The sequence below is a fragment of the Sander lucioperca genome, chromosome 11 (assembly GCF_008315115.2).
Source record: "Sander lucioperca isolate FBNREF2018 chromosome 11, SLUC_FBN_1.2, whole genome shotgun sequence".
Taxonomy (NCBI): domain Eukaryota; kingdom Metazoa; phylum Chordata; class Actinopteri; order Perciformes; family Percidae; genus Sander; species Sander lucioperca.
Genome location: NC_050183.1, coordinates 11,123,107 through 11,136,389, shown reverse-complemented (window position 1 = coordinate 11,136,389; position 13,283 = coordinate 11,123,107). Strand labels below are relative to the sequence as shown.

Here is a 13,283-nt window from a genome sequence, read left to right as displayed (position 1 = left end):
TAAATATAAAGCTACAACCAATAGCAGGTTCCGCGTCTAATTTTTGTCAGTTCAGGTGTCTTTGACATAAAAAAGTTTGTGAACCACTCGCTGACCAAACCGACCTTAATTGACAGTTCACTTGTATGAACAAATTAACAATATCCACTTTTAAATAATATATAAAGTGTTATACATTTGGAACATATTGGGAATGGATGACGGGGTATGTAAGTTCATCTGACAGGGCTGTGGGGGGGCAGAACATCAGAAAATCCTGATAAAATGGTACATAGTGCAACAACACTGTGTGGGGTGTTGTAAACCTCTTTCTTATCTTGTCGACCCAGATGAATCATGAAATGGCAAAAGCGGTAGATTCTTATCCGTTGCTGATGTAATCAGCATTCTTTAGCAACTGTTGACTTCAACTGCCATGCAAATCACCAGGTGTACGTTTACCTTTGAGTGTTTGAGATAAAGGAACCTGCAGTTTTTCTGTTGACGGACTACACTGCCTGAACATGGGGAGACTTGTTTACACCCAGCGACCTCCACCACCATTAGGATGATCCTTTTCAAAAGTCTGCAATCAATGACATTACTATCCAATACTGGCACCCAACCCCCACTGCCAGCTGATCCCATGGTCACCATCTACATACGTGTGTGTGTGACTGTGAATGAAGCGTATAGCTGGTGCTAGTGGTGGAGGGGAGACCAGCAGATGGCAGGGCTGCCCCCGTCATGTCTGCTCTTTGGGAGAGAACAATGCATCTCTCAGAGCTCTTATTAAAGGAGGGGAAGGGGATTTCAGTCCACGGACAGCTGGCAGGCAGGCACCCGCCCCTCTCCCTCCGTGTCCACACACAGACACACACTCTGCAATTAACTGGCACGGGCCATGGCTTAAATATTTACCAGGCACATGCAAACAAAAGGCTGTTCGAGAAATAATGATTAATCTGTGTCTCAATTATATGAAAGCACTTTTTTCATCACTGCCTAACTGTAGTAGTTGTAATACGACCCCGTCTATGTAGTCTAAATCATGTAAAGCAGGTCAAATCTGCCATGCAATACAATTATAATGAGGTCTCGGTTCAATATCACATCTTTTTTTTAATCATTGTTAGTGCTGATTATCAGTCAATTATTGGATTAGTCAATCTACAGAACATTGATCAGCAACAATTTTGAAAATCATTTTTTCATCAAGTGATCATTTAGGACATTTATCAAACAGAAATATCAAACAAGTTTTTTTCAGCTTCTCAAATGTGACAATTGGCTGAAGGAGTTTGAATACATCGCTGGGGGCTTCTGGGAATGTGAGGTGAGCATTTCCTGACATTTTATAGACTAAAAGATATAATAATAGATGAATTGATAATAAGAGAGAAAGAGCTAGTGGCAACCATTATCATTTTACTACATGTTGCAATGAGAGATTGACACATTGTGTAGACAACAAAATGTCCCCCTGCTCTTGTATTTATTTATTTATTTTTAAACACAGAAATCCTTAATCATTATCATACCTCTTACATTTGTATTTCAATAAAACTTGATGACAGTGAATTAGTAACATTTTACTGCATTACATGATCTTTTCTCTTTCTTTCTTTTTTAATCTCCTGCAGCCTCAATAACATTCCTATGTTGCTCATGAAAGTGTAAGGACTTTAATCTTCTTTAACTGAGCAGCAGCAACTTCACATTCAACAAAAACACCACCACAGCTCTTTAACATGATACAAGCAGCCAGCTGAGACAGTGTGCTGCTGCTCTCAATCCAATTTTTGCTCCCCCCTTCCTCGTCCCTCTCTTCTCCTCCTCCCCCCCTTCCTCCTCCCACTGCCCCCCCCCCCTGCTTTTGATCCCACAGGGACTTGGAGCCTTTACATTCCAGTCATTCCAGCCGCAGCGAACAATCGGCCCTCAGTATTTATCGGTGCGGCTCTCGGCTGCGCTCGGCTCAGTCTGCTGCTGCCCGTCGGCGTGCACACACGTATGGAGTGGAAGGAGCGCGCGGAAACTTGTGGACCTTGTTGAATTTAGCGCAGACTTCTGTGAGATTACGCCACCGTTAACTCTTTCCTTTGTGATGAGACTATCATTTGGTAAGTTCTACGTTTAGTCTTCCCTGTGTTTATCTCTCGGCCGGCCTGATACCTAGAAGTCCCGTTGGCACGGACTGGGTTGACTGGTGGATTCATTATGTGAGTTATCACGTTTTATTTCAAGCTGAGTTCTGGTGGAAAAGTCCCATATATTTATTTATTCTATAGTGCACCTTTATTGAACTGCATCCTGATTTCTAAAGATATACAAACATTCACAATTTAATAAATCTCACAAAGTTGAGTTTGTGTTCGATTTAAAGCCTCTCAGTAGGATTGTATAACAGCAATTCCCACAATGCTTTTAGAGAACAGTTTTTAAAAAAAAAAAAATTTTTAAGATTAGACATTTTACATGTTACAGCAGGTTTCCTGTAGGCTCATAGTTTTGTGCTATAGCCTACATCATTGTATTTTATGTCAAATTTGGGAAATCAGTCTATTTGTTGTTTGTGTAAGTCTGTGGGGTGTCTGGGATGTTTATAGTAACTGTATTAGTATTACACTTCTGTCTGGCTGGGGAAAGTTAGGATTTTAAGTGTGTGGGCAATAAAACTGGATCTGCACTGACATCACTGGCAGGGGTATTTCCAGCTCATGCACTTGAATGTTGGCTTCTGCTTGTGGCTCCCAGCTGAAATACTGCTATTAAAAATGATTGTGATGGACAATGGAGTTGGAGGAACCCTAAAAAATACTTAGCTGGTGAGATAAAAAATGCTAAATCTGATCAATATTATTATTTTTCCTTCAGATTTGTGATTTGTGAAGTCCCCAAAACTGCCACCTCGAGGCTGTTTTTTCCCCACTCGTTCCCTACGGACTGAAATGAGAACCGCCGAAGGCTCGTCTGGAACGGTCCTGCACCGTCTCATCCAAGAACAGCTTCGCTACGGGAACCTGACGGACACTCGCACACTTCTGGCTATCCAGCAGCAGGCCCTGCGTGGAGGCAGCAGCAGCGGCGGCGGGGGGGGCACAGGCAGTCCTCGCTCCTCTCTGGAGAGCCTGACTCAGGAGGAGTCCCAGTTCATCCAGATGTCAACAAGACAGGAGCCTCAAGGCCAGGAGCACCAGGGGGACTGCCTGCACTCTGAGAGCCAGGTGTGCCATCTGTACCAGCTCCATGGAGAAGAGCTGCCCACCTATGAGGAGGCAAAGGCCCACTCCCAGTACCGGATCTCCCAGAAGGAGCAGGAAGGACCCAACGTGGACATAATTGGGAGTCACAGCGAGGGACAGTGGGATCTGAAAAGGGAGCATACTCGCTCCCTCAGTGACAGGCTCATGCAGCTTTCTCTGGAGAGGAACGGACCTAGAGACAGTCTGGCTATGAGCTCCTCACACAGCTACCCACAGCTGTATAATAATATGACAAATGCTGTGGCACCTAACAGGCAAGAGGCCCAACAGTATGCCGACCAGCGCGGGCCACCCCCCGACTATCCTCTGTTTGCCAGACTTCCTGGATACATGCTCAGCCACTCCCAGGATCACGGACAGTTCTACAGAGACCCTCCTCCCCCCCTCTACTCACAGCATCACAGGTAATCACAACAGATAGAGGACACTATTTTTATTGTCGAGCAATCTGTCGATTAGTTTCTCGATTCATCGATTAGTTGTTTGGTCTATAAAATGTCAGTGTATGGTAAAATAATGTTGATCAGTGTTTCCCAAAGCCCAAGATGACGTCCTCAAATGTCTTGTTTTGTACACAACTCAAAGATATTCACTTTACTGTCACAGAGGAGTGAAGTGAAGAAACTAGGAAATATTCACATTTAAGAAGTTGTAGTTGGTGATTAATTTAATAGACAACTTATCAATGAATCTGTTAATCTTTGCAGTTCCAGAGGACACTATGGATTTATGATTTAAATATCAGATAAAATGTAAACGGCTTCAGACACTGCATTCATTCAGTATTTCCAAAGCCTTTTGGTTTTCACCAGTGTTGTAATGGATTACTCATGTCTCTCCTTGGCAGGTATGTGTCTGCTCAGTCCCAGGTGGCTCACAACAGCATCCCCGCAGCCTCCAGCGATAACTCTGCTCAGACCGACGTGTTGATGCTGGAGAATGAGCGGCTCAGGAAGGAGCTGGAGGTCTACGTCGAGAAGGCCGCCAGGCTTCAGAAGGTGAGAGGAGAAGGTGGTGCGATGAACGGAGCCGTTGACTCATAGAGGGTGTGGAAATCGTAAAACAATACTTCTCCTGTCAGTACATGTCAAGGTGATAAGTTGTCTGGCAGTTAAGGAAGACACACATGAGAGAAATCCCAGTGGTTGGTTCACTTTTCAACAATGTGCTCCACCAGTTAGATGTTGGTAGTCTTCTCCTCCTTCCAGCCTCTGGAATGCTTACAACACATCCCACCCCCTGTGTCTTTCAAACATGCTGGCATATAACCATGAAAGGAAATAAATGCCTTGACACCTGGGACCCACAAGTGCTCACTCAGGAATGTTAATTCCCACTTTTCCATTGCACAAAGTGTTAAAAATCCATTTGCATGTTAGCAGTAAAAAAAGAAAAAAAGGGCAGCATTTCTTAAAGATGACTAATTGGTCTTATTGATATTAACAGAAACATAAGTACACAGTACAGACAATGAATGGGGATGCCTCTCCCAGAGACTGAACATCTTCTCACATTTTCTTCCCAGTTGGAGTTGGAGATTCAAAGGATATCTGAAGCTTATGAGACTCTGATGAAAGGCTCTGCCAAGAGGGAAACTCTGGAGAAAACAATGAGGAATAAACTAGAGGCAGAGATTAAGAGGATGCATGACTTTAACAGAGACCTGAGAGGTATGTGCTGCTCATCCATCTGTTGGTAATGCACAGCCTGCTTTTAAATGTCACTCAATGTGTGTAACTGTCATGTTGTGTATGTTAATCTCTGTGCAGATCAGCTTGACTCAGCAACCAAACAGCGAGCGGCCAAGGAGGCCGAGTGTTCAGACCAGAGGCAGCATGTCTTCGTTAAACTGCTGGAGCAAAGTAAGTTGTTATCTGTGTCAATCTTTTATTCTGAATGTCTTCTCATAGCACGGCTCATGACAGAAATGATTAAGGAAGACTTGAGGATATATCTGACTTCACAAATCACACTGCCCTATGAAGCACTTACCCATGAAAGGAACTCAGTTTGGCAGGGATTGGTTTCCTGCTTCACTGAGGTGGTGACTTATAAAAGCTGTGGCTCAGCCTGTTGGGACACAAACGGCTCCATCTCTAATGTTAAGAGTTGACACTTAGACGGAAGCCGTTTTTCATAGCTGCAGTAAATGTGGCCTGGATTCCAGGAATTTTTTAGCCCCCCCCCCATGCTCAGTTTTGCATCACTGCTGACTTCCCTCCTCAAGGGGAACTAATGAGTCTGGGACTCCAGGGTGTCCAAGCCCAACTCAAGATGACCCCTGGCCAGCTCGCTCTACTTGTTAGGGCATACCTCACAGTTTAATCACGATCGGCCAGTTGTGAATATTTCTTTACTCCTTTTATGTTCTGAGTTCTTGAGTACACCTAACTAACCCAAGCATAATCATCTTTTTATTTGCCAAATACCATTTTCAATTTGATACATTTGTCAAGGTTTTTCTGACAAATACCTTGCTTTTTTACTTTGCTGTAGCTACATAATCAGCCATACTGTTCTGGGTACTGGTGTACCTTTCTGGGTATTTTACACAGCCATATGTGAGCCGTAAGACCAAGAACTATAAAGTCTGTCTGATTTTCCTGGACATAGTTATCTTAGAACAACAGGAGCAAAGTCACATTACATACATTATAAATACAATTACAATAGTGGGATGTGTCATGTTTATTTTTTTGGTTACAGGGACCACTTGAATTATGTTTTGAGCTGCTTGTTAACGTCCCTTCCCTAGAAGCATTCCAGAGCTTTTCCCAGTACAAAGCTATGCCTGTGTGCATAAGTGGATAAGAGGAAGTCTGCATTCCCTCAACAGGCATGCACTCGTGTTGTGTAATCAACCCTCTATTAAAAGTGGCACAACAGATAAACTGGCTTTTCTTTCTAAACGTTTTTTAGTAAAACATGACAAGACAAGACCTGGTGACAAATGGTCTGTCGTTGAATCACATGCCTTGATGGCTGCGTGTCTCTCGTTGGGTCACGTTCCATTCATCCTGACCCATCACTAGCCACTTAATTAGTGTTGATTTACTGTACAGTATACCCTTCTTTAGCATTAATTTGACCTCTTCCACAAGGCTGCTATTGTCCCAGGACAATCAGATAATAAGTCCCCAACCTCATACATTTCAGGATCATGTTACTGTTACTCTTTACAAGGGTTTGGCATTGTTTTGATTTTAACAGTTCTGATTCCAATTCCGGTTCTTATCGATTCTCGATTCCATTTCTTTGAGAGGTGGAGTTGAAACGGGTCACATGCTTATTTGATAGTGACAGTGGATAGACAGGAAAGGTGGGAGAGAGATGAGGATGACACGCAGCAAAGGGCAGCAGGTCGGACTCGAACCCGGACCGCTGCTAAGGACTCAGCCTACATGGGGCGCACACTCTTACTGGGGGAGCTAGAGGTCGCCCCGGAAAGTTTTATTTTGATTCACTGGTGATTTACAGCTTTACAAGCACCTGGAAGTACGATGGCCGCTGCAGAAACCAAAACTTGCCCGATGATCGGAACCGATGATCGGAACCGATGATCGGAACCGATGATCGGATTTGTAACGAAAACGATTCCAATAAAAAAACTTTTTGAAACAACTTCAAGTTGGAACCGGTTCTCGGTGCTCAATCACACTCTTTACCATCTTTTATTAACCTCTTTTTCCCCTTTCTGTGTCTTAGATGAAGAGCAGCAGCGGGAGCGTGAACAACTGGAGAGGCAGATACAGCACCTGCGTGTCTCCGGGGAGGAGGGCCAACGGAGACGGGAGCTGCTTGAGCAGGCCCTGGCCTCGACGCAGGCCCGCAACCGGCAGCTGGAGGAAGAACTGCAGAGGAAGAGAGCGTACGTAGAGAAGGTAGAGCGGCTGCAGAGCGCGCTGGCTCAGCTGCAGGCGGCGTGCGAGAAGAGGGAGGCGCTGGAGCTGCGGCTGCGCACGCGACTGGAGCAGGAACTGAAAAGCCTCAGGGCACAACAGGTAAGGCAAAGAAGTACACACATCAACTTGTTTCTTTGTCTGTAACTAAAAGGAATAGTTCAGCATTTTGGAACCTATGCTTATCTGCTTTGTTGTCGAGATTTAAATTTGAATATTGATACCACTCTCAGGTCTTTGTGCTAAATATGAAGCTAGAGCTGGGTGTTGATTAGCTTAGCTTAGTTTAAATGCTGAAAGCTTGGGGAAACAGCCAGCATGGTTTTCTTCAAAAGTGGGAAAAAATGATCCTGCCAGCACCTCTAAATGGTCACAAATGTACACATTATATCTTTGTTTTATTCCATAAAAACCACTTTGAGGTGCTAGTTTTTTGTCTGTGGACAGAGCCAGGTTAGCAGTCAGTCTTTACACTGAGCTTAGCTAACCAGCTGCTGCTATGTAGCCTCATATGTAGTGTACAGATAGTTCTCACCTGACACTCGCCACGAAAACCACTAAGCTTATTTCCCAAAATGTCAAACTGTTCATTTAAAAAAAAAAAAGTGTTTGTTTCCTAATTTCAACAACGGTTGTCTTATTATCTCAGTCTCAGAGACAGGCAGCTGATCCCATGGCTGCAGGACTGAGCTCCACGCTGCAGCAGCAGCAGCTGAGGGAGAAGGAGGAGCGTATTCTGGCCCTAGAGGCAGACATCACCAAGTGGGAGCAAAAGTACCTGGAGGAGAGCACCATGAGGCAGTTTGCAATGGATGCAGCTGCCACTGCTGCCACACAGAGGTACGACACAACATGGAGAAATACAGCAAGGAGGAAAACGTCTTTTAATTAGAAATGCATTGAAGTCGATGGATGTTTTTTTAACAGTCCTCTATTTACTTCTTAGGGATACAACCATCATCAATCATTCACCTCGTCATTCACCAAACAACAGTTTTAATGAAGACCTGCCTTTGGCAAGTCATAGACATCAGGAGATGGAGAATAGGTAAACAACTTTCCACATCGTTGTTACATACTAGCCTATGCCTGCTTCTTTTGTTTGGATTTGTGATGTAATGGTGTCTTCCATGTGTTTAGGATCCGTGCCCTTCATGCTCAGCTCCTGGAGAAGGATGCTGTGATCAAAGTCATCCAGCAGCGCTCCAGATGGGAGCAGGGCAGGCTGGAGAGACAGGGGCTTCGTCTCGCCAGGTCCGTCCCCTCTATCAGCACTGTGGCCAGCAGCACAGAGTCTAAAGGTGAGTACAAGATGGTTGCCCCCATGCTTCATGCAACACTGAGGAATTTTTAATCTGTAATGACACATGTTAAGCGACAACTGGCAGACTGGTCAGTGTCGCCAGACAGACTGTGCACTTCCTAAAAAAAAGAATGAAGTAGGAGACAACCTACATATCATCTCTCACTCCAGAATAGCCCAATCCAGAATAGTCACGGGAAGAACTCTGCAGGGTAGATGTTCAGTAGTGTGTGAATGTGGATGCAAGCGTGTAATTAAGCAGCCTCCTCTCTTTGTCTGCATTCGTAGGAAAGAGCCTCTCAGATGACCAGACAGGTGCTGCTGTGCTGCAACCCCGACCCCACGTGGGGCCCAGGGCCCCGAGCCGAGACTCCAGCACCCAAAGTGACGAGGTTCCGCAGGAGCAAGAGCTCACAGCAGAGCCTGGAATACTGAAGACGTCTGAGATGAGGTCAAGAGCTACCACTGGTGGGTTATTCTTTTGTTAAGCATTTGACACCCAGTCACCACCACACAAACTACTGCTCTGTTCCTTTTAACAGATCTTTGTTCCATTTGACCACTATTTAAAGTGTAACTAGACCTGGATTAGTACAGACTAGGGATGTACTGTTGATACTAATAACTGATACTGCTACTTAGGCAGCATTGCAGTTGTATTTGCTTTAGCATACCAAAGTTGTTTTTCTAATCTGCTAATTTTATCTTCACTGTAGACACCTCGGCGGAGCCAAAGGCGCCATTCAAGAGCATCAACAGCTCAGATGGAGAGGTGGTTGAAATCCTCATTTAAGGCTACAGCTGATATGACTGTACAGTGACAGTGTACAGTGTCAGTGATGTCTTTTGGCCGAGGTGTTCACCTACACCAACATGCAGAGTCCAAGATGTGGCACAGTTTGGAGAGGAGAGCTGAGCTTTCCTTCTAATGGACAGTTCACAAACGTTGACATTTTCCTCAAGAGTCAGAATTCTCCAAGGTACCTGGACAGCATTCTGCATTGTGATAGGAACTGGGCTGCTGGTTGTGTTTGTTAGTTTTTTACTTATGTATTGTATTTATATTTATACATGCTGCTCATTTTGTGATGTTACTTTTATGTTTGGGGGGTGAGTAGAACAACGATTACTAGCCTTGCTCTTCTCCACTTAAATTATATACAGTTATACTCACTTGTCAAGTTAAGCGTGTACCCCTTCTTTGTTTTGTTTGGTTTATTTAAAATTTCCTTTATCAATCCTATTATCATGCCCTTTGAATGTAATGGGGATATTTATAATATAAACATTCTCTTTGTTTTAATGCCATGTTTGGGGATTATTCTGTTTAACAGAATGACTCAAATATAAATCAACAGTTGCTCCTCTCTTTAAAATACATTTGGGGCCCTGCTCACAGCTCAGAAGAAGATTTAGAAACTTTGAATGCAGAGCCTGCAGAACGTCTGCTCATTTCCCTCTTTAAAAAGCCTGCGAGGATTGACAGTGTTTTTTGGGGGGGGGGGGTCTAATTTTCCAGATCCTGGGTTAATGTTTGGGGCCTCAGATGGCGACAGTCCAGCATTTTGCTCCGCTGTGTCCGTTGACACGCTGGAGCTAATCTTCTCACATTCCCTCGCTCAGGGAATGCTCCCGTTAAAGAAAAAGGCTATCTAAAGTCTGACCCCTCGCCCTTGTTCAAATGGCACGCATTCTCCACATGATTCTCTTTCTGGGGCAGGTTATTTCTTCTTAGTCGTGGTAGCTGGTTCTACCACGGGCATAGAAATGGTCAACTATAATTGGCCTGCATTTGCTACTCTATTTGTTGTCCCCATCACTGTGTTATATTCAGCTGCGTTTTCTCCACTGCTCAAGTATCTCACATTTCTGAGTGGACCATGTCCTTAACATGGAATCTTCTATTTATTTCTCCCTGCATAGTGTAGGATTACTGAACACTGCTGAATGTAGACTCCTGTTTTCCAGGACTGTGTGTTGTATTTAACTGGAATGTGCAAAACTCAGATTAGTTCTAGTCCTTTTAGAGGGGAATACCCCTAAGCTAATATATTATCCTTCAGTTTTGAATTCCTGCATTGTCAGGTTCCACCTTGACAACATCATCAACAGGAGTAGTGTTTGAAAGCCCACAAATTGCATGGGAATTCTCACATTTGACTGGTATTCCCCTTCAAGCTTTTTCATCATATTTCCTCTCACAACGTGTTTGCTGGTCAATGCAATGTGTCAGTTTGAGTTAATGCCTACTTCACTTTTTTGGAATGTGTTTACATGAATGGCTATCTGAAGTGACATATGTTAATATATATTGTATTTTTTTTTTTTTCATTTATGTAATTTTTTTTCTGGTGCCAAAGATGTACTCTACGTTTAAGTTATAACCGATGACAAATACAAAAGGTCCTGTTTAAGATGCCTTGCTTCAGCTGGTTGATCCGTTTTGATGTTGCTGTGAACATTTGTAAAGGAAACATTTGTATGTATGCCTTAACATTTCACTATAATAGATTAAAACTCCTAATATATGTCTGATAAAAGTTGTTCTGTTTTGATGTGTTGCACTGGTTTAATGCAGCATGCACTGGATTGATTACACAAACCCTACTGAAAGACTGAGGTATCACATGTCATATTTAAAGACCCCCATTAAGACCATCACTGTTTGGTTTTTTCACTACCAACCTTCAGCTATGGTCCATCTTGATCAATAAGATAAATGAAGTGATGTGCTAAAACACAACAACAATAACATGCAGTTGCATATTGTTTCATTTCTTAAATTCTTAAATTTCAGAATATTTTGGCCTTACAGCAAGATAAAAAAGGTTTGTTGCTTTACTGCTGACATTTTAGGGATCTATTGGAACATCCGCCACGGTATTCAGAACTTCAGGCATAGTTGATTTTTATAACTTCAGAATTTAGTTAATCTAAAACTAGTCTCTCATGACAGACAAACATCAGTAGCATTGTGCTATGAGCTGTACTTTATAGTCTTTACACCAGATCCTGAGCAAATGTATAAATACTTGGAATTTCAGCAAGTCTCATCATAAACAGAAGATCTCATTTCACATAACGTAAAATTTCAAACCTACTCAGACTCACAATATGAACTGTTCTGCTGACAAAGCATACATTTTGAGAATATATTTATATGAGCATGTCACATTTTATGTTGATAATTGTAATGTATTGCTCCTTGGGAAGTTCATTTTTAATGTGTATGATCTGTCTAGTAGATTCCATTCCATTGAGCTAATGCAGCTGTTAAATACAAAGATTCCCCTGTAAACTTAACCTTTTAATGTAAATATGTTTGCCTTCCTTGTTCTCCCTGGTGAGCTTGGAATGGCATTCCATAGATGCCACACATTTTCCTCCTGCTGCCTTTACTTGTTGAAGCTGAGTGCCACTTTTCTCAACTCTGAAGGGCTGCAATAATACATTTCCATCTGCTAAATGCCTTTTTTTCAGCTGGGACACATGTAGCACCTTGGGGTCTGTGATATACCATTATTTTGGTCCCGTTTGTGCTCAGACAGATCACATTTCAGATTTCATTCTGTCACTGATGTCCGTACATGTAAGACAAGAGCCCCCCACCAAACTTTGAGAGATGTAAGGGGGATCTGTAGGTGAAAGGTTATGATGACCTGACTCCAGGCAGGGCCAAGTTTGAACAGCTTCCCAGGGGGAGAATCATTCCTGAGGATGCTCAAGTGTCCTAAAAGAAAAAAAAGAATCAATCCTAGTATGTGTGCATTCCACACACATCTGGAGTCCTGCAGGAATGACTGTTGCATATATCATGATGATTTCACCACTTTGACTCCCAGCAACTGTGAATGGTTTTCACTTGACCACAGCATCAGTCATAGGGGATCAAGAACAGATGACGTTGTTCTAGTCAACTGTAGAGTCATGTGAAATAATGTGAATTCTTCACGTTGTCTTCCCTTCTCTTTTCTGCTTCTCTTCATAGTCATTCATCTACCAACCCTTATAGAGCTGGCTCAGGTTTGCCTTGCACCAGCTCTTAATTACGCTGCTATAGTTTTATAGCCCAGCAGTTTTCCTTGAATTAGGATGGCACCTAAATCATGGTTGCAGCTATCACCGTGGTCCTGCTCCGCGCCCTGCTACACCCTGCTACGCTCTGCAGTGCCCTGCTACACCCTGCTACATCCTGCTACACCCTGTAACGCCCTGCAGTGCCCTGCTACACCATGAATTACTACTATTAACTACTATTTCTAGTCACTGTTCCATTATCTTTATTGAGACTATTATTGCCACTATTCATCACACCCCCAACCGACACCGTCAGACACCGCCTACCAAGAGCCTGAGTGTCCCAGGTTTCTTCCTAAAAGGGAGTTTTTCCCTCACCACTGTCGCACTAAATGCTTGCTCTTGGGGGAATTACAGGAATTGTTGGGGCTTTGTAAATTATAGAGTGTGGTCTAGAGCTACTCTATCTGTAAAGTGTCTTGAGATAACTCTTGTTATGATTTGATACTATAAATAAAATTGAATTGAATTTATTTAGTTTGCTTTGCATATATTTGTCTTGCCCCTGCAGTTATTGCACTTTCAAAGCCATGCACCATTTGTATCATAATGTGAGTAAATCAATGTGTCTGGCAGCAATAGAGGGGACAATTGGTAACAAATCATCTGTCTCCTTTCAGAGGCTTTGGAGCACATTTTGCACTAAATGCCTGTGCAAAATACTTGGAAAAATAACTGTGGAGCTCTGTGTTTTGCATTAATTTCCATGGCGATTCCAAAACTTCCTGCCTACAGCAGTCATGGAATGTGCCCCCACCC

The 13,283-nt window shown here is 43.2% G+C and overlaps 1 protein-coding gene across 1 annotated transcript; it reads left to right on the top strand.

Moving 5' to 3' along the window:
- The first annotated feature begins 1,841 nt into the window (after positions 1-1,841).
- Positions 1,842-10,987, top strand: amotl2a (angiomotin like 2a). Its single transcript, XM_031311770.2, has 11 exons — positions 1,842-2,102; positions 2,857-3,649; positions 4,093-4,243; positions 4,771-4,915; positions 5,015-5,107; positions 6,951-7,246; positions 7,794-7,984; positions 8,091-8,192; positions 8,285-8,445; positions 8,736-8,915; positions 9,164-10,987. Exons 2-11 carry the CDS (start codon positions 2,931-2,933, stop codon positions 9,238-9,240), a joined length of 2,115 nt encoding a protein of 704 aa, XP_031167630.1. The 5' UTR covers positions 1,842-2,102; positions 2,857-2,930; the 3' UTR covers positions 9,241-10,987.
- Positions 10,988-13,283: the final 2,296 nt, after the last annotated feature.

Excerpts from the sequence above, each read along its gene's own strand:
- amotl2a (XM_031311770.2), top strand. The coding sequence starts at position 2,931 with ATGAGAACCGCCGAAGGCTCGTCTGGAACGGTCCTGCACCGTCTCATC. Across the intron at positions 3,650-4,092 it reads CTCTACTCACAGCATCACAG|GTATGTGTCTGCTCAGTCCC; the intron begins GTAATCACAACA and ends TCTCCTTGGCAG. Across the intron at positions 8,193-8,284 it reads CATCAGGAGATGGAGAATAG|GATCCGTGCCCTTCATGCTC; the intron begins GTAAACAACTTT and ends CCATGTGTTTAG.